This window comes from Mytilus californianus, unplaced genomic scaffold (genome assembly GCF_021869535.1).
Source record: "Mytilus californianus isolate M0D057914Y unplaced genomic scaffold, xbMytCali1.0.p SCAF_3, whole genome shotgun sequence".
NCBI lineage: Eukaryota > Metazoa > Mollusca > Bivalvia > Mytilida > Mytilidae > Mytilus > Mytilus californianus.
In genome coordinates, this window is record NW_026262679.1 from 75,873,284 (window position 1) to 75,895,705 (window position 22,422).

At 31.3% G+C, this 22,422-nt stretch overlaps 1 protein-coding gene across 1 annotated transcript; it reads right to left on the reverse strand.

The window, feature by feature from the left end:
- Nucleotides 1-5,735: 5,735 nt before the first annotated feature.
- On the reverse strand, nucleotides 5,736-22,041 carry LOC127733253 (palmitoyltransferase ZDHHC16B-like). The gene is made up of 9 exons (XM_052242587.1): nucleotides 21,902-22,041; nucleotides 17,531-17,734; nucleotides 16,756-16,947; nucleotides 16,000-16,111; nucleotides 13,664-13,797; nucleotides 11,342-11,416; nucleotides 10,518-10,736; nucleotides 9,178-9,248; nucleotides 5,736-7,528 (listed from the first exon to the last, which is right to left on the reverse strand). The coding sequence occupies exons 2-9, from the start codon at nucleotides 17,723-17,725 to the stop codon at nucleotides 7,411-7,413; spliced, it is 1,116 nt and encodes a 371-aa protein (XP_052098547.1). The 5' UTR covers nucleotides 17,726-17,734; nucleotides 21,902-22,041; the 3' UTR covers nucleotides 5,736-7,410.
- Nucleotides 22,042-22,422: the final 381 nt, after the last annotated feature.

A 22,422-nucleotide genomic window follows, 5' to 3' on the forward strand; every position in this document is an offset into this window, starting at 1 on the left:
TTGCGAAAAATGCGACAGGGTTATAATCGCAATAATTTAAACTCGCATTTTGAAATTTTTTATATGAATTAAACAGGATTTTTCTCAATATCGCAAAAATTAAAATCGCATTTTATTCTAAAATGACAAAATCGCAATAATAAATGCACGCAATAATTTCTGAATTTACAGTATATAAGATTAGGTTTACAAGTGGATATGTTGGGCTAGACACCTGTCTGAAATGTATATCACAACTATATTCTGGTGTATAGAATTGTAATAATACATCATTTTCTAACAAAAATGTCCATCTAAAAACAGAAACATCCAAAGGTTTGTTTACTATGATGTGATGCATCCATGATGTCCTATGCAATGTCAACAAACATATACTTTATAGGTAAAACATGGTTTCATAACCATAAAAAGGGATAAGAAGAACACATTTAAGAAGTTAGTTTTTGACATGATTATTGAAATAGATTCTGAATAATAGGAGCATTAATTGATAATTTTTTAATGTAACCAGTCTTTCTATGTTGTGATGATATACTATTGTTTCAGAAAAGGGAGAAGGTTTGGTACCATTAAAACGTTTAATCTCACTGCAAATGTTTGCACCTGTCCTAAGTCAGGAATCTGATGTACAGTAGTTGTTGTCTGTTTATGTAGTTCATACATGTTTCTCGTTTCTATATAGATTAGACCGTTGGTTTTCCCGTTTGAATGGTTTTACACTAGTAATTTTTTGGGGCCCTTTATAGCTTGCTGTTCGGTGTGAGCCAATGCTCCGTGTTGAAGGCCGTACCTTGACCTATAATGGTTTACTTTTATAAATTGTTACTTGGATGGGGAGTTGTCTCATTGGCACTCATACCACATCTTCCTATATCTATTTGTTTGTCCAATATATGAGTTGACATTTATGACTGGCTACCAAATCAAAAGCTGGAATTTTTGTGTTAAAAAAAATATATACTATATAATCATGATAAATGTCATCCTCTCTGTTTCTATAAATCTAATTTTCAACTTTCTTTTTATACATAGCTGGAATTCTATAATCCATAAGGCACTGACCATTCATTTTTTTGTGGGGTTGGGAAGGTGGGACATGCTTGTTTTTTGGAACAAGCAATTTTTTGACTTTAATCAAAAACAAGATATTTTTTCCAATAACCTCTGCAGATCTTAACATTTTCCCCCAGAAATTTAGTAGCAAACAATTATTAAAATAAATGGAGAATGTGTCCATGAGACACAGATGATGCCCCTGCTTGTATAAAACATTATAAAGGAACATAAATCAAGAACAGTAGAGGTGACGCTACCCAAATTTGTTCCCGATTTGAGTTATGTGGTAATAAGCATTTTGTATAAGTTTCATAACATTTGGTTGAGGCAAACTTAAGTTAGAGAACGGAAACCAATTTTGGGACGCACGGACAAGGGTAAAACTTAATGCCCCCTCCACTAAAGCGGGGGCATTATTAAAAAAACTCTTGTTGGTCAACTCCATGCCTAAAGACACCACACAAAAATAGAATTTTGGCAGATCATCAAAAAAGAATGTAAGTTTGCCAACATGTCATAAAAATACTGAAGATACATATTTTACAACTGCATCTCTTGTTGTTTATTTCATCCTTCTTTACAGCTATATTTCAACATATCAGAAATGCTTTTAAAGGTGTAACACCACTAATTCGGGCCCGGCCAGAAAGCACATACCAGAAAGTAGTACATATTTAACACAAAATAGTTCCTACGCATGAGTGTAACTTTCAAAATATGTAGAATATTTAGGTATTTTTGGTATCAAATGAAAGCTGAATGACTTGTGATTATTGTAGAAGACCTTTTGATTCATAATTTTGAATATTAAAAAAACTGCACCAAATTTTAAAAAGAGGGTACATTTTGCCTGTTTGTCAGATCTGAAGTACCTGTTTTGGTACATCCGAAGTTCCGGGAACCAGTTCTTTCTTATATGCCATTAAAGATATGTTGATTTTTTCAGTACAAGACACCATAAAGTGTTGCTTTGACATGCAATGATTGTCACTTTATTTGAACTTAAAACAAAAGAGCTGTGCCTGCTTGAAATTGAGGAATTTAACATAGAAAGCAATGGGGTCATGAATTAGTGGTGTACTTCCTATTACAGAGAATCATCAGAAATTCAATGTTTAGAAGTTGTACCTATTCCAATGAAAATTAGTCATATTTGATGTCAGTAATCATGTTTAATCATCATTTTTGGATAAACAAGTCTGTTTATGGGAAATTTCAGCTCTTAAATTGACATAATAAGGTATTTCAGCCTTTTAAGGTCATACAACATGCATGCAGTTAAGACATGACTCCAAGTTCTTACTTTTGCATTATTTGGGATTGAAATCAATAAAACATGTATATTTTGACTTGTTTATGGTAAAAAAAATAGATCTTGGTCAAATAATCCTATGATTTTTCAAGTTATATTGGTTTTCTTATGGTAGTCTTTTACAATCTAGGTAATTGGTATATACTCATATAAGAATTCCAAAATCTCACTGTACATGCAAGTTTGAACCAGTTTAGCAAGTTGTTCATCTGAGGGATATATAAATTGCTCTTAATAATCTATGTTATACCACAGAAGTATGGTTTATACCAAAATGTCCCTTTTCCAATTTGAAGAAAAAAGGGGGGACACTATTCTCAATTATGTGTTAGGTTTGAACTAATATATTTTTATTAAATGAACAACATCTGGTAAAAATATGTTTATTGGTAAGCACATTGCTTTCTCAATAGAAATTAATAAATAGAACAATGATGTTGAGAATAAAAAAAGTATATTGGCCATTGGTAAAATCCATATGCAGTTTTCTTTGAATAACCCATATGTTACTACCAGTCCAATTTGAGCTTATAATTAGTAAATAGTACTTGGACTAAAGCTTTATATTTTTTTTACTGCTTGAAATAGATCATAGAATGAAATAAAGTAATGCTGAAGTCAATATAGCAAGTTTGGTTCTGTTATAGGTGTAACACCACTAATTCGGGCCCGGCCAGAAAGCCTATACCAGAAAGTAGTACATATTTAACACAAAATAGTTCCTACGCATGAGTGTAACTTTCAAAATATGTAGAATATTTAGGTATCTTTGGTATCAAATGAAAGCTGAATGACTTGTGATTATTGTAGAAGACCTTTTGATTCATAATTTTGAATATTAAAAAAACTGCACCAAATTTTAAAAAGAGGGTACATTTTGCCTGTTTGTCAGATCTGAAGTACCTGTTTTGGTACATCCGAAGTTCCGGGAACCAGTTCTTTCTTATATGCCATTAAAGATATGTTGATTTTTTCAGTACAAGACACCATAAAGTGTTGCTTTGACATGCAATGATTGTCACTTTATTTGAAGTTAAAACAAAAGAGCTGTGCCTGCTTGAAATTGAGGAATTTAACATAGAAAGCAATGGGGTCATGAATTAGTGGTGTACTTCCTATTACAGAGAATCATCAGAAATTCAATGTTTAGAAGTTGTACCTATTCCAATGAAAATTAGTCATATTTGATGTCAGTAATCATGTTTAATCATCATTTTTGGATAAACAAGTCTGTTTATGGGAAATTTCAGCTCTTAAATTGACATAATAAGGTATTTCAGCCTTTTAAGGTCATACAACATGCATGCAGTTAAGACATGACTCCAAGTTCTTACTTTTGCATTATTTGGGATTGAAATCAATAAAACATGTATATTTTGACTTGTTTATGGTAAAAAAAATAGATCTTGGTCAAATAATCCTATGATTTTTCAAGTTATATTGGTTTTCTTATGGTAGTCTTTTACAATCTAGGTAATTGGTATATACTCATATAAGAATTCCAAAATCTCACTGTACATGCAAGTTTGAACCAGTTTAGCAAGTTGTTCATCTGAGGGATATATAAATTGCTCTTAATAATCTATGTTATACCACAGAAGTATGGTTTATACCAAAATGTCCCTTTTCCAATTTGAAGAAAAAAGGGGGGACACTATTCTCAATTATGTGTTAGGTTTGAACTAATATATTTTTATTAAATGAACAACATCTGGTAAAAATATGTTTATTGGTAAGCACATTGCTTTCTCAATAGAAATTAATAAATAGAACAATGATGTTGAGAATAAAAAAAGTATATTGGCCATTGGTAAAATCCATATGCAGTTTTCTTTGAATAACCCATATGTTACTACCAGTCCAATTTGAGCTTATAATTAGTAAATAGTACTTGGACTAAAGCTTTATATTTTTTTTACTGCTTGAAATAGATCATAGAATGAAATAAAGTAATGCTGAAGTCAATATAGCAAGTTTGGTTCTGTTATAGGTGTAACACCACTAATTCGGGCCCGGCCAGAAAGCCTATACCAGAAAGTAGTACATATTTAACACAAAATAGTTCCTACGCATGAGTGTAACTTTCAAAATATGTAGAATATTTAGGTATCTTTGGTATCAAATGAAAGCTGAATGACTTGTGATTATTGTAGAAGACCTTTTGATTCATAATTTTGAATATTAAAAAAACTGCACCAAATTTTAAAAAGAGGGTACATTTTGCCTGTTTGTCAGATCTGAAGTACCTGTTTTGGTACATCCGAAGTTCCGGGAACCAGTTCTTTCTTATATGCCATTAAAGATATGTTGATTTTTTCAGTACAAGACACCATAAAGTGTTGCTTTGACATGCAATGATTGTCACTTTATTTGAAGTTAAAACAAAAGAGCTGTGCCTGCTTGAAATTGAGGAATTTAACATAGAAAGCAATGGGGTCATGAATTAGTGGTGTACTTCCTAAAGCCTCAAAGAATTATTTTTTTAAGTCTTATCAAAATACAATATATATGTATATAAATATATTAAGTTAAAGTTGGTGTAAAATTTTATACTTTTTAAAGAAAATGAAAACAAATAAGAAATACATTTGAAAGTATACAATTTTTTTTCATACTATTAATATAAATATGGTATAGCCTAGAAAAATAAATAATTGTTATACATGTATTCATACTTTCCCATACTTTCAAGTTTAAACAAAATAAATGTCTAGGAAAATACAATATTGCACAGAAGTGTGATTTCAACAGGAAATAAGCAATCATATAGTAATTTTAATTTGTATGTTATTTTATTTTTGCACACCATAGCAATATATCACAAAAACCATTGCATGTGACATTAATTGAAATGATGTATCGTAGTTTACATCAGAAGAAAACTAACAAACAAAATGATCTTTTACATAAAACAGTTAATTCTGGTTCATCACCTGAGGTATCTGACAACAACACAGACACAGACAACATCCACAAAAGTCAAGTAGGAATGTTATAATGTAAAGGCATGAAATATAAAACATGGATCAATCTAAACGATTAAAGTTAATGATAAACAAGAGGCTCTCAAGAGCCTGAATCGCTCACCTACAATTTTTTGCTTAAATCTTTCATCAATGATTATTTTTGCTTTTTAATATATATTAATGAGTGGCCTAAAAATTCCATTGAGATGTTCTTTGTATCTGTCATATTTTCTTCAAAAGCAAAGAAATACATTTTACCCCTATGTTCCATTTTAGCCATAGTGGCTATGTTTCTTGACGTACAAGAAAATAAAATACAAAATTTATACTAGATACTCTGAAACTCATTCAGCCCAAGTTTGGCTGAAATTGATTCAACAGTTTCAAAGGAGAAGATTTTTTAAAGTAAGCAAACTAGATGAACAAATTGTGAAAAATTGTCTTTAAAGGGCAATAACTCCTTAAGTACACATTTGACAATTTTGGTCATATTAACTTATTTGTAGATCTCACTTTGCTGAACATTTTTGCAGTTCACAGTTTATCTTTATCATTAATAATATTCAAGATAATAACCAAAAACTGCAAAATTCCTTAAAATTACCAATTTAGTGGCAGCAACCAAACAATGGACTGTTAGATTCGTCTGAAAATTTCTTGGCTGATAGAACTTGGCCTTATGAACAGATTTGCTCTAATTGCTAAAGTGTTTGAGATATATTAGCCAAAAACTGCATTTTACCCCTATGTTCTAATTTTAGCCATGGCGGCCATGTTTTTTGACGAAACAGAAAATAAAACACAATCATTATTTTAGATACCCTAAGGATCATTCAGCTTAAGTTTGGTTGGAATTGGTTCAGTATTTTCAGAGAAGATTTTTTAAAGTTAGAAAACATGATAAACAAATTGTGTAAAATTGTCCTCAAAGGGCAATACTCCTTGAGGGATCAATTGACAATTTTGGTCATATAAACTTATTTGTAGATCTTACTTTGCTGAACATATTTGCTGTTTAAGTTTATCTTTATCATTAATACTATTCAAGATAATAACCAAAATCTGCAAAATTTCCTTAAAATTACCAATTTAGTGGCAGCAACCCAACAATGGGTTATTAGATTCATCTGAAAATTTCAGGGCTGATAGAACTTCACCTAATGAACACTTTTACCCCGTCAGATTTGTTCTAACTCATTTGGTTTTTTAGATATAAGCCATAACTGCATTTTACCACTATGTTCTATTTTTAGCCATGATGGCCATTTTTTTTTGACGAAACAGAAAATAAAACACAAACTTAATTCTAGATACCCTAAGGATTATTCAGCTTAAGTTTGGTTGGAATTGGTTCAGTGGTTTCAGAGTAGAAGATTTTTTGAAGTTAGAAAACATGATAAACAAATTGTGTAAAATTGTCCTTAAAGGGCAATAACTCTTTAAGGGGTCAATTGACAATTTTGGTCATATAAAACTTATTTGTAGATCTTACTTTGCTGGACATATTTGCTGTTTACAGTTTATCTTTATCATTAATACTATTCAAGATAATAACCAAAAACTGCAAAATTTCCTTAAAATTACCAATTTAGTGGCAGCAACCCAACAATGGGTTATTAGATTCATCTGAAAATTTCAGGACTGATAGAACTTTACCTTATGAACACTTTCACCCCATGTCAGATTTGCTCTAACTGCTTTGGTTTTTGAGATATAAGCCAAAAACTGTATTTTACCTCTATGTTCTATTTTTAGCCATGGCGGCAATGTTTTTAGACGAAACAGAAAATAAAACACAAACTTTATTCTAGATACCCTAAGGATCATTCAGATTAAGTTTGGTTGGAATTGGTTCAGTAGTTTCAGAGAAGAAGATGCTTGAAATAGTTTACTCCAGACGGACGACGACGACGGACGCCAAGTGATGGCTCAAGCTCACAGTTCCTTAGGACTGGTGAGCTAAAAACTAAATTTGACCACAAACAGTCCCTTAATGACATATAAAATATATCTGTGGTCTTCGATAAAATTGGTTAATAAATATTGTCAGTCATATTTTCCTAGATACAGTTTTTGTCATAAGAGCTGCAATATTCCTTTCTTTCTGTCGTATTTATACTGAGCTTTTGGCCAGCGTAATCCATCTCCTTCTGGTGGATGTGTAGATGGTAATAAAATATGTCTCCAGATTGTTCTGTCAAGAAAAACAAATACAGCAGGTCATAACAGGTTTATACTGGTTATCAGGTTAATCACATGATCTAAGTGTAGTCATGTGATCTTATGCTTTACCAACAGGATGTTTTGGTTCTTATCTATACTCTAATTTTTTCTATCTGTTGAAAAATGAATCACCTGACCCGTTAGCAAGTTTTAAATATCTGTTTTCAATTGGTGAAAAGTGAATCATCATTTTACTTCATTAGATGCTATAATTCTTATCTATAGAAGTTTTTTTTAATATAGACAATAATCAAATAAGGTGTCATAGCTAGTTGAATACTGGTTGATATGTGAATAGTTTGACTTCTTTACAGCTGTTATCCTAATGCTAGCAAGTTAAAGGTTTGGTTTGCTTGCTTGCTTTGTTTGTATCAATGTTTGCTCAAGCATTGTAATTAAGATTGACATATGATAACAATATAAAAAGGCAGAGTTAAACTTGTATACATTATATTTAAATTTGATTGGACATTATCAAATAATCAAATTTACCTATATACAGGTTTAACTTTGCCTACTTATATTGTTTTCATATGTCAATCTTAATTACAATGCTTGAGCAAACTTGAATACAAACAAAGCAAGCAAGCCAACCAAACATTTAACTTGCTAGCATTAGGATAACAGCTGTAAATGTAGTGATTCCTATCAAACATTGCATCCTATAGATTCTTTTATTTTCATCGGTCCCAATTTTTCGTGGATTGAGGAAAAAATTATTTTCTCAGATATTTGATTTCATGTCATGGGTTCACCTTTATCCACAAAATCCATGAAAATTGGTACCCAACAAATAATAATAGGTCCACTGTTTAAGGATGTTTGCTATTCTGTTTCAAAATAACAAGCTTTTTAAAAGACTGTTATAAATTGAAAGTATATAAATAAAGGAACTAAAAAAGCAGAAAAAATGAAGGGTCCGTGTGCTTGTTTTCGAGATATAAGCCATTGAAAATTTGGCAGGAAATAATTCTCTCTAGACTTTTCATACATTTATCATTGGCACCCTTTTTCTTTAAAAAATTATGAAAAATAACAAGGATTTTATAGCATTTTTAAATATGGCTATTTAAACTATATGTAATAAGATTATGAAAAGAAAAATAGGGGTTAGCGGGCAAAATTTTTATTGGCACTAACATGGATAAAACTAGAGGATTCCGAATATCTGACAAAAAGTCAAAAACAAGAGTAGCGAACATCCTTAAGAATAATCAACTTTGTCTATTTTATGGAAGACTTTGTAATCAACAAATCAAAATGTTTACAAAATTTAAAATGATTTTCAACATTTAAAAATACATGTATTACAAAAATAAATTTTGAAAATGTTCCTAACATTTGTTTTTCTAAATCCATAGAAAAATCATTTTAAGTGTTTGTAAAAATTACAATGGTGTAACGCTGTTGATAAAATGCAAATATTTGTCTGCTGTTTCTTTTTAAAACGACAGGATATTTCTGAAGTAACTCATTCAATGAGAAATGTTATATCTTTCAAATTTTCAATCAGATAAGACTCCATTATTACCATGTTATCAAAACAAAACCTGTATTAACATTAAACATTCATTATCAAGTTAACATTATTTTCTCCTAATACAATTTTTATTATCTTACCTTCCATCATATAATCCTAAAAATATTTTCCAATTTCTTATTTTTCCATGATGGTATGGATTCTTGAATTGCTGTAAAAAATCAAAAGTGAAATCTGCATAATTCTGAATTAAATACTGTAAATTAAAAAAATAATGCATACAATTATTATTGCAAACTTTGAAGAATGGACAAAAATGAGAGATTAATTATTGCAATTTCAGGAAAATGTGCATACAAATATATGTATCATCTATCAGAATGTGGGTTCTTATTATTGCGATACTCACCAAGTTGCATTAATCGCAATAATAAAAACAATGCTTTAATTTCTGAATTGACAACATTTTGTTGATTTTACACATTGAAACTAATGAGGCCATATAGTTTTGTAAATATATCTGATATAACTGTAGGCCTATTTTGTTTCAATTTTTTTTTTAATACAAAGATTTTCCAAAGAGAATAGATAGCAGACTCCAAATGGTTGCAATGACTGCGACACGGCTGAGTAAAGTAAAAATTCAAATTTGGCAAACAAACTCGATTTTAAATATGGCCTATGCAAATGAAAATGACTACAACGATTTACCAAAGAGAACAGATAACTGACTCCAAATGGTTGCAATAATTCAGACGTGGCTGAGTAAAGTAAAAACTTATATTTAGCAAACAAACTCAATTCTAAATTTGTCCTAAACAAATGAAAATGTTAATTCCCCTTATTGTACCTTTTCCAACTTCATATAAGTTATATATTTGCAATTAAAAACAAGATTTTTGTGTACTAAATGTAACAACACAACATAAAAATGCTGCTGCCTAAAACAAATAGTATGTTGAAAAATATTTTCATTAAATTTAAACATTTGTACTTGTAATTTCGTAAGCCCAAAGGGACATTATTACTTTAAATGAAATACACAATTTTCATCTGTAACTTTCAATGTACAAATACAAAATAATCATTCAGTTGTAATAAATACTGATGTTTTTAATAAACCTAGTTGTTTCATAATCATTTTGGTAGGTTTTCTAACATTCTCATCTCATGTTATGGTGGTACATAACACTACAGGGAGATAACTCTGTAAAAATCAGCTGAATGTTTTAATCACATTCTATGGTTAAGGGGATATTAAGCTTCTCAATGATCAAAATTAGCGTTTGTCAAACTGCTATATATCCAATGAAATTTTTCTGATAAAGTGTGTGGTTCAAGTTTTTTGAAATTTTTATATTTTTGTCAAAGGATCAAAGTAAATATTTTGTCAAAATTTTATGAAAATTAAAAGAGCCAAATTAATTTTAGTCGAGGTGTTTGGTGCCACCTTAAAGCAACACAACAAATGTAAACTTACAATCCCCAGAGCTTTCAGTCTGGTCTTTTCTTTTTTGTTGATATGGATTTCTATATTAGTTTCATTATAACTGATCATTTTGATGTGCCACACCAATAACAGTGATATAGCCACACAAACTCCACTGGCCAAAATAAACTCGTACAATACAGCATTGTGGAAAAATGCATCCACGTAATCAATTTCTAAATCATTCTCGTCATGTTTGTATGGTGCTGCCTGAAGATAGATAAGCATATATAAATGTATTTAAAAGCACATTTCATCAAAGGATACAACAGAAGCGGATTTAGGGGGTGGGGGCCCAGGGGGCCGAGGCCCCCCATTTTGTTGGAAAAATTTGGTTGATTTTATAGGGAATCACTGAAGCATGACTGGAGCTCTAAGGCAGTCAGTGCGCCCCTACTTATGAAAATTTTGATCAGCCACTGTACAATATCACAAATGAAAAAAGAATTACATTATATTAGCAATATATATATATATGGATAGCTAATGGATAATCTGGCTACAAAAAAAAGATATGTATATCAGTGTACTGTGGATTCATTTATTTTTGTGCATACTGAATTTCGTTGAGGAAAAATTGTATTTTTCATGGATATTCAATTTTGTGGTTTTGCCAGAGTCTGCATACACTCCTATAGAAATTTGCTTTTGCACAGATTGTGGACAGATGTACCCAGGTATTTCATAATATGTCCCCTCTTTGTGGACATAATAAACACCCAATATATTTTTATTTATAAAATTTCTCAGAAATGAACAATTTTTTAACAGAGGAATGTTCCCTGTCATTTTCTCTTGACAATTTTTAGACTTACAGTTACTGTAGCTGTTTGCTGCCAAACTTCATGTGCTATATTGAGAGGATACATAAACCCTGGAAATGGATATTCCTACAAAATGTAAAAAAAAATATAATTAAACACCTATGTTTACAAAAAATAGACTTTCTTGTGGCTGTTTTCATTGGTCATAATATATTATAGTTATCGTGGAGGTAAAGCTTTGTGACTTTTTTGTAGCATTTTTGTTGTTGTCTGTATTTAAGGATGTACACCTCTGAGGAGCCAAAAATTTCTAGAATTAAACTTTTTTTCTTAACCTGATTTTTAGGTTTATATGACTGTAAAAAAACAATTGCTGAAAAAAAAATCATATGGTGCTGCACTTCTTTTTTGGTACAACCTTTTGAAAGTACCCAATTTTGATGATTTTCCCATTTTTCATCAACTTTTACCCATTTTTGGGCTATTTTTGTGAGAAAAAAATCACAGTTCCACAATTAAACTTTTTTTCATACTTTCAATAAAGATGAAGTGGACCAATCTGAATAAATTTAACTTAAAACAAGAGTGCACACGCTGAAATGTCTCGCCTTCTTTACTAATCATTGATATTATGTTGATAGTCCTAAATATAAAGCTTTATTACAACTGTCACATAAACTTAACATTAACCAAGTAAACTAAACATTGACCAATGAACCATGAAAATGAGGTCAAGGTCAGATGAACCATGCTAGGCAGGCATGTACAGCTAACAATTCTTCCATACAACAAATATAGTTGACCTATTGCTTATAGTTTAAGAAAAACAGACCAAAACACAAAAACTTAACACTGAGCAATGAACCTTGAAAATGAGGTCAAGGTCAAATAAAACCTGCGTGACTGACATAAATATCATAAAATATTTCCATACACCAAATATAGTTGAACTATTGCATATAGTATTAGAAAAAAAGACCAAAACTCAAAAACTTAACTTTGACCACTGAACCATGAAAATGAGGTCAAGGTCAGATGACACCTGCCAGCTAGACATGTACACCTTACAATCATTCCATACACCAAATATAGTAGACCTATTGCATGCAGTATTAGAAAAAAAGACTAAAACTCAAAAACTTAACTTTGACCACTGAACCATGAAAATGAGGTCAAGGTCAGATGACACCTGCCAGCTAGACATGTACACCTTACAATCATTCCATACACCAAATATAGTAGACCTATTACATACAGTATAAGAAAAACAGACCAAAACACAAAAACTTAACTATAACCACTGAACCATGAAAATGAGGTCAAGGTCAGATGGCACCTGCCAGTTGGACATGTACACCTTACAGTCCTTCCATACACCGAATATACTAGACCTATTGCTTATAGTATCTGAGATATGGACTTGACCACGAAAACTTAACCTTGTTCACTGATCCATGAAATGAGGTCGAGGTCAAGTGAAAACTGTCTGACTGGCATGAGGACCTTGCAAGGTACGCACATACCAAATATAGTTATCCTATTACTTATAATAAGAGAGAATTTAACATTACAAAAAATCTTAACTTTTTTTTCAAGTAGTCACTGAACCATGAAAATGAGGTCAAGGACATTGGACATGTGACTGACGGAAACTTCGTAACATGAGGCATCCATATACAAAGTATGAAGCATCCAGACCTTCCACCTTCTAAAATATAAAGCTTTTAAGAAGTTAGCTAACGCCGCCGCCGCCGGATCACTATCCCTATGTCGAGCTTTCTGCGACAAAAGTCGCAGGCTCGACAAAAACTATAGGTAGGTGTTAATATAAGAAAGTTTTATCATATTTTGATGCTTTTTCGTGTCAAATTTACCATGCTGTCAATTTTGTTAATTTGTGATTTTTTTCTGTTTTAAGAACAAAATTCATATTATTCCAACTTCTTTGTTATAAATGATTGAAAAAATACATATCTAAGAAATTTGAAAAGAAAAAAGTGATATGGGAGGTACATGTTTCTGGTAAAATCATTTCTTGTTCCCCTCACACATTTTCTCAAAATTTTGGCTAAAAAGACGGACTTGATTGGTAATAAAATTTGAAAAATTTATTACTCAAAAACTACTTATTGTAAATACACAGTTTTTTCACAGAGTTAAGTTTGATTATGATATTTATTGAATTCATTGCTTTTTTCCACTTTTATCACATGTTTTGGAAATAATTCCAGAACGAGATTTCAACGAGACTGAAAAGTCAGAAGAATACATCCTTAAAGACTCAGGGTCATTTACAGCTTAGCATATGGTACAGACACTTGTATATCTTTGAAGACAGTGTGTTAACCTCTATATGTTATTTTTTAAACTAACCTTTTCTCCATAGAAATGTTCTTTAAAGGAATCATACCCTACAGCACACACATAAATAGCTCCAATAGATAAATAAACAATGAATAAAAAGAAATATCGATGGTTATAAAATCCAACACAATTGTTTATCCAAGCTGATTTATGTTAAGGAAGACTGTTACAAACATAGCTCTTGAACTATTTTTAAATCCATGTGTAATAATAATGAAAATAAAACATTAAATATGTATGATTTTAATAAATATTTAAACCTTTGGACATAAAATCAATTTGAAAAAGACCTAAAGAGGAGCACCTTCCTTTGTATCTGACACAAACATTAGTTAAAATATTTAAGAATTATTTATTTAGTAACTGGTGTATTTTGTTTAGATTGGATTTTATAAATCCTGTAACAACAAAGTTGGCACCTTGCAGACAATAAATGACTTATGTGGGGCCTCTTATAGCTGACTATACTCCTGCTGGGGCCTTTTATAGCTGACTATACCTCTGTCGGGCCTTTTATAGCTGACTATACTCATGCCAAGCCTTATAAAGCAGACAATACAGTATAGGTTTTTCTCATTGTTGAAGGCTGTATAGTGACCTATAATGGCTTTTATCTTTGTCATTTGAACTTTAGTGGATAGTTGTCTCATTGGCAATCATACCACATCTCCTTATTTTTATAATATAATGAATCAGGTTTTATTTCTAATTTATTGTGTACAATGTAAATCTCATCATGATTCTGTTACAAATATATATATATATATATATATATATATGAAGCCTAGGTGGTCGTTTGGTCTAGCGAGTCGGATACAGTGCAGGCGATTTGGTGTCACGAGTTATCTCAGTAGCATGAGTTCAAATCCCGGTGAGGGAAGAACTAAAAATTTGAGAATTTAACATTGTTGGGCTGATGTTTAGACGAGTTGTATAAAAGTCTTAATTGAAAACAACATTCAAACCTATGATTGCGTTGGATAAAAATCGCAATTTTTATACGTGTACATGCAAAACAAATTTCTTGGTAGAGGGGTCAAAATACAACACAAACAACATTTTCCAAAAGACCAAAAAAGTGAAAAAGTATATTTTAACAAAACACATTTGACTAGCAGGTCGAACAACAGATGTTCTTAAACCCTGCTGACTGCCATGGCGATTGCCAAATAAACGGATCACCAGATGTAACAAAATGGATCTTAATTATGAATTTAAATACCAAACAGAAAACAATAAACTTGCGGAAAAGATGGTATACTGCAAACATGAGGTGCAAAAATTGGTACACCATATCCGGATTTCGACAAATTAATGTCTCTTCCGTGATGTTAGGAATCGAAACGGTATTTGGAAGGCCATATAATTTACCTCAATTTAGGATAGACACTTGAATTTTGAAGAGTCGAAATAGGATGAACGGATTATATAAACCTGTAGGCAAATATAATACAAGCCCAAATGAAAAAATATGAACAAATTGAAAACAACGTTCAAACTTATGTTTGCCTTGGATAAAAACCACAATTTTTATACGTGTGCATGCAAAACAAATTTCTTGGTAGAGGGGTCTAAATACAATATATATATATGTATATATATATAAAATACATGTAGAGAAAATTCACACGTGTCTTTCATATTTCAAATTTCATCAAACTCAAGGTTATTGAACTGCTCAAAAGAGTTTTATATGAAAGCAAGTGTGATGCACATTAGAATGATATTAAAATTATACTCAACAAGCTAATTTTCATTTGTTTGGTTCAAAGATTACTTTTCAAATCAGAAGTAAACTGCTATAAGACTAAACAAAGTCATACGTGTAAAACATTTTATTATACTGGAGTAAAATATTGCGGCTTATCATGCAATTTGAATATTAACCTTGACAGAAAATATGAGCCCATATACCCTGCGCACAAAAACATAGATCAGAATAATAATTAATGTTGAAATCAGGACACTCAACTTGACTCAAGAACATGCATAACATAATTATTATTCTGGCTTTACACATGATATCGCGAATAATATGTAACATCACCTATGAAAAGAAAGTACTGTAAATTTGGAAATTGTTGCGATGTTCTTATTAATGCAAAAAATGCAAAAATATCAGGCTTGCAAAAATAAAAATTTGCATTCATAATTTCAGATGTGATTTTCTTTGATAAAATTTTTGCAGTCGCATAAATAAAATTTCGCCTTTTTTGCCAGTGGCCAAGGACTAGCAATAATAAATGCAAATAGAACTACATGTATATCTCGACTGTATTTGAACTTTTGACTGAAGTTTCATTGACTACAACATTTATATAAGAACTGCATAGTGAAAAGGATACGGCAATGATGATCCATTTTTAACACACATTTGTTACATATACTACAATGATGAGTTCTAGGAGGTTTTGGACTTATACATTTCTTACATATAGATACTGTTTCTGGAACCTCCTAAAAATGTATAGAAATATTATTTCAATCTATATAGTACTGAATCAAGGATGGTTTTGGACTGATACATTACTTACTTATAGATACAGTTATCAGTTCTTGGCATTTTTGGACAGATACATTATTTGCACGCAGATTCTGATTCTTTTTGTAGATTTTATTTTATGACAAAGTTTACATCCCTTAGTTACTGTGTTTCTGAAGTCCAGAGCTTATTCATCCGTTCATGTTCTATGGTGTGTTCTTTCTCATGTTTTACACTTTACAATGTGAGCACTTGTTCATGTTAAATGGTAGGCATTCTTGCAAATCTTATACAGTATGTGTTCCTGCTCATGTTATATGGTTAGTATTCTTGTTCTTTGCAGATGAAGATTAGGTGATTTTTACACATATTCCAATTGAGTTATTGGATTGCTATCTCATAGGAGTATACACAATATCTCCATTTATTCATATGCCTGTCATGTATCAGTTCAGAAACTCTTCAGAATTTATTGAATTGTTTTGGTTCTTAGAAAAAATTGATCAATTTCACTTGTTTTTTGGGGGTATGAAAGGTAATAGCGAATCTTAAACACAAAACTGCCTAGTTTCAAATGGTGAATTTAAAAAAAGGAGATAATTCGAACCAATATACTCACATATGGTGGATTTCCAGGGTTTGTAAATGCTGCCATCACATAGTTAAACACAACATTAACCAATAACCAATGACCAAAAATTAGATGGAAAATACATCTTGCAACACCTTTGGTGTACTCTTGTGGTAATAAACATGTATAGGCTACTACAATAACCGATGATACTAAACATACTACTGCTGTCATAAATATCTGAAAATATAAGAATTATATACTGTAATTCAAAATTCTATGCCTGGATTTATTAATGTGAATCTGTGATAACTTTAATATACACATGATGGCAAACAATACTACTAAGTATTCGAGTTTTCTGTCAAAGGGTATCAGAGGAGTTGCATTCACAAAGATCATTGTGGTACAAAAAATAAAAAAAAAAGATCCAAAGTAAAAAAATTCCTGTAAAAATGGTTGAATCAAAATGACAACTTCCATTATATTGATTTCACATGATGACAAACAATCCTCCTAAGTATGAGAGTTTTCTGTAAAACAGTCTTAGAGCAGTTGTGTTCACAAGTTTGCATACACATGAACAAGCGGATTACTATAGGTGTTTTGTGCCATGGCCTAATAAAGCTGTTTTAAAAAAATTGTATTTATAATAAATTGCTCAGATGGATCTCAGATAAATTTAAGGTAAATTAACATGAAGTAATCTGTTACACCTGAGCAATGTTGATCTTAACTAATCTCCAATAGCTAAAAAGAAATTCAAGCAAAACTGACTGTATCATAAGTGGTATATGCTTTCATTATTCACTAATCAACTTACTGGTCCTAAGTATTTTGCAAATCTATCAACAGTCCAAAACATAGGCTCTGCCGCAGTTTCCATGATGACTGTTGTTGAGGTAAAATGGTTGTAAAATAATGTCTGTCTTAACAGTCGTAGCCATTGGAAAGACTGTATGGCTGAGACCTTTAATCTCCATGGCAACTCCAAAAGTTTCCACTGTATCTTTACCATTGTGAAAATCTAGCGTGTTAAAAAAATTAATGAAATGAGCAAAGAAAAAAACACTAGTATTAAGTAACATTCATATTATACCCACAATATTTATTCCCTGAAATACCAACTTTTTGTCTCCAAGTTATTCATTAATAATACAAACGAGAATTCAACACATTACTCAGTGTTCATAGCAGGTGCTTGAATAAAGAAATACCTTCATAATTTGAAAAATCTTGTAGCTTCAATTTTTGTCAAATCTTATTCAGGTCAGAGAAGTGTTGTTATATGCATGTACACAATGTATGTAACTTATTGGTCAATTTGATTCATTTGCTATGTGCTGATGCTCATTGTTACAACTTGATTGTGGATTATAGCCAACAGGACAAAATTCAAAAGATGCATGCAAGACTAAAATATTTCAAATGTGGGATCTCTCTGAAATACAGAACTTGCACATGCACATCATTAGGTAAGTATGTAATATAGAATATGCATCAAAAGTTTAACAGAATAAGGCATCCTGGACTTGTCTTAAAGGAGGATAAGATCTACAGTGAGGAACATCTATTTGCATGTGTAAAAGCTGAAAAAAGGATGAAAGGACTAATTTCAATATAAGGGTACACTTTTGCAGTTATCATCTAAGTTATAAAAGATTTTTTTGAAATAACAAATTACTATACTGTATCTATTCTAATAAATATTTAATTATATCATTGTACATGAGTTATTAATAATAGAAAATATCTACTTCTCACCACTGTTCTTCATTTAAGATAAATGGGGAATGTGTCCATTGGACACAGATGATGCCCCAGCTTGCATTTAATGTTATAAAGGGACATAACTCAAAAACTGTAAAAGTGACGCTACCCAAATTTGTACTTGATCTGAGTTTTGTGGTAATAAGCATAGTGTATAAGTTTCATAACATTTGGTTGAGGCAAACTATAGAGAACGGAAACGAAAAAATTCAGCAATTTTAAAGGGGCATAACTCTAGAACGTTTAAAGTGACGCCACAAAAATTAAAACTTGATCTGTGTTTTATGGTAATAAGCATTGTGTATAAGTTTCATAACATTTGGTTGAGGCTAACTTAATTTAGCGAACGGAAACAAAAAATTCAGCAATTTTTCCATTTGTAAAGGGGCATAACTCTAGAACGGTTTAAGTGATGTCTCCAAAATTCAAATCTGATCTGTGTTTTGTGGTAATAAGCATTGTGTATTAGTTTCATAACATTTGGTTGAGGCAAACTAAAGTGAGAGAACGGAAACCAAATTTGGGACGTACGTAAAGACGTACGGACAAGGGTAAAACTTAAAGCCCCCTCCGCTACGACGAGGGCATAAAAACAGTAATACTTTCAAGGAAAAGGAATAAAATGAATAACCGAAATTGATTAATTCTGAAACAATTTGAAAATTCTAAAAATTTTCTCTCTGCAAAGTATAAAGAAAAATGGTTATCTGGAAGTATTCAGTTTACCTATAAGATTGGTGCTAAAGGCTCTTGGATGAAATACTTAGTCATATTCAGTCTGATCAGTAATGTTTACCCCTTAAATACTTTTAAGAAAACCTACGGTAAGAATCCTAGGCAAAACTTTCCAATTGTATCTAACTGACTAGACAGTAAAGTATATGTTGCCTTTGGATAAATTGTAAACTTGTATCTTGTTCTCATCTTGAATTTTGAAAAAAAAATTGCCATTGCCCATTGATCCTTCAGCTGCGAAGCAATATGTAAAACCCTCAAGTCTTGAGGTTCAATTTCAAAAATATTAAAAGATCTCAAGCATAATTTGTTTTCCATGTATTTTTTTTTTGTGTGTGTCGATCTTGAAGTTGTACATGTACAGTTACTGAGATGAGGAACGTTTTCCTCTTTGATCATGGTTGATAAATTGCATCCAGTTTATTAAAACCATTATTATATCAGTGTTCTCCCCAGGATTTTTTTAAGGCGCAAAATTCAAGGGCGCGTAACTCTTTTTTTAGAGTGAAAGTTTGTGATCTGAAGCAATAAGTCATAAATCATGACATGCAATATGAATTATAATGCTTTTTGTTATGTGTTTAATAATGCAGAGTATTAATGAATAACAAGAATATATATATGAAATAAATTGATTTTAAACACAAAAGTTATTTATATTCAGTCAATTAAAGAAGTCAAAATATAAATATTCATCTCTTCTCTCTGCTCCTTCTAGGGATAGTGTTATTTTGTTGGACAGTCTGTTCCTCAACTTTGTCTTTATCCTCTTCAGGGTTTAAAACTAAACCCCCACTCACAATAACTTTTGCTTATACCCCCTTTAACATTTCTAAGCCATGAAAACTCAGTCAGCCACTTGTCATTGAAACCAGAAACATGGTGCTTGCTTTTATCAATTGCTAAAACTTGAGCTTGGTTGGGATTAGGAGAAGCAATGAAATCTGCTTATACTGACAGTGTAGACGGAGGTGTATTCCCCTTTTCATTAGAAGTCATTGGTCTGAAAAAAACTTCTACTTCCGTCATCTACCTTTTGCTTATAATTCACCCCTTTGTTATTTGCAGAGAACATGTTCATTCAGAATTAATAAAATCGAATATGGTTAAGATATTTGGTATACAACTTTTTAAAACAAATTTTTTTTATAAATGAATAGCTGACCAGTTTCTGTAGTTTCACATTACCCTTCTGTGCATATTATTTTTAATCCTATCTTTGGCAGATAGATATAAACGAACCTTTACAAATTCGTTAAAGTTAAAACCATTGAAATTATTTACCAGTGACATTATACAGAAGCTGCGGCGATTCTGTACCCGTGTTGATTGTCACATATTCCCGACACACGGATTCACGATCGATGTTCAATGATCATTTTATTTCTAAAAATATGACAGTTTCAGACGAATTTACCTTGCAAGCAACATTTTTTCACTTTCTATTAAAGTAAATCACTCCTCGTTATCTTTAATCAAACTTTATTTTATTTTAATTTTTTCAACTACTAATACTTTCATTCATAGTTTTCATCGTAAATATCTTTAGCAATGTGTATTCAAATTTATCATGTGTATTCAACACATTCATTGGTCGTGTTTAAATAGATTCTTCTTCTCGACCAATGAAAAATTCGTTATATAAATGGTCAAGAGAGCACACACACGATGCGAAAATACAATGTATTTGCGATCTATTTCTTCAATTTCTGCACTGAAGTTTTTAAAATTTTTAATTTTCTTCAAAAAATATCTATTTTCTTGATGATCATATACTCTATTACCTGATAACATAGTCCGATAAGGCTGAGATAAGCGTGGCTCAGGTAAAACTAATTATCAGTTATTGCGTAACACTGACCGACCCATCAGCGGTGATCAGTAACTTGACAATTTTAACCAACATTTATAATGAAAATGTAAAAATTAACACTCTGCAGGATCAAGTATTAAGGGACAGCGGCCAATTAAGACGCTGCGGGATCTACAAAAATATTATGTAGGCGCTGCGGCACCGCAGCGTCATATCGGCCTGGGGAGAACACTGTATATTGGCATATAACAAATCATGACACCTGTTGTGATCATTGATTAACTCGGGATTGTAAAACTTGTCATAAACTTGTTGCAAGGTAAAATATCTCTTTTTTTCACTTTTACAAATTTAAATGACGATCAATTTTATTACTGTTCAATTGAGAAATGAAAATTTTTACATGGGAAAATTTTGGCGTCAGAAAAACCTGGAGCAGCCGTATTTTGTTGCCAGATGAAATAAAAAATTGAGACATTGGAAAAGCCCAGTGTGGTCCCTTAATAGTTGTTTATCAATTCTTTAGAGTTTTCAGTACTTTGTATTGGAGATTTCTGTACATGATAGAGGGATTTCAGCATTTAAAGGAGCTTAAGGGTGAATTTTAGCTATTGTAAGAACTGGGTCCCCTGGCCTAAAGTAAGGGTTTTAGAGCTCTTAGTATGTGTAGTAAATAATGAAATACGGCACACTCACTATTTACAACCTTATTCAGAACAAACGAGCTTGTGTATTTATGCATCCAACACAGAACAAAGTAAACATCAGTACGTTGATGAATTTTTGTAACTGAAGTGAAGAAGAGACAAGTGGACGCCCCTTACCACAGGAGTTGCTGTTGACGTGCTTTTATGTGAATTTGAAGTATTGATTTACCTCCTGTAAAAGTGATTTTGATGACAGTTATTAAGCTCAAAATTTCGTTGATCAAGAACTTTCTCGGTCAAAAATCAATGAAAACCCGCTGTCTGAGCGTTAAATTTTAACATTTTGATTTTGCTCGTCCAACCACCGGAAGTTCATTTTGTTTACATCATAGTCATCACTTTCTTTTTACGACACGCAGTTTTTATCGTAATCATAAACACTTAAGAAACTCAGCCTAAACGGCAAAAAAAGATTTGACCAAAAACCGTCAAAACGGAATACCGAAATGGGCAATAACGTTCAATATTTATAAAATCTTACTTTATTCAAATTTTTTTCATATTTTTATTTCATATTTCAGGCAAACAAGGACAAGATTGAAAATTTTATTGTTAACTATTTTCCATCAGAAAGCCAAAACCTGCTAAATCAAAAGAAAAACAAATTAATTTGATACCAGTTACATTATATATTTTTAAAGCTACTTTATCTCTCTTAAAGTAAATGATCTATACTTCAAAAGACAAATG

Coding starts and splice junctions, on each gene's coding strand:
- LOC127733253 (XM_052242587.1), bottom strand. CDS start 17,725: ATGGTAAAGATACAGTGGAAACTTTTGGAGTTGCCATGGAGATTAAAG. Junction 16,112..16,755: donor ACCCTGGAAATCCACCATAT/GTGAGTATATTG, acceptor ATACATTTTTAG/GAGGTTCCAGAAACAGTATC. Junction 13,798..15,999: donor AAAAATGGATCATCATTGCC/GTATCCTTTTCA, acceptor AACATAAATCAG/CTTGGATAAACAATTGTGTT.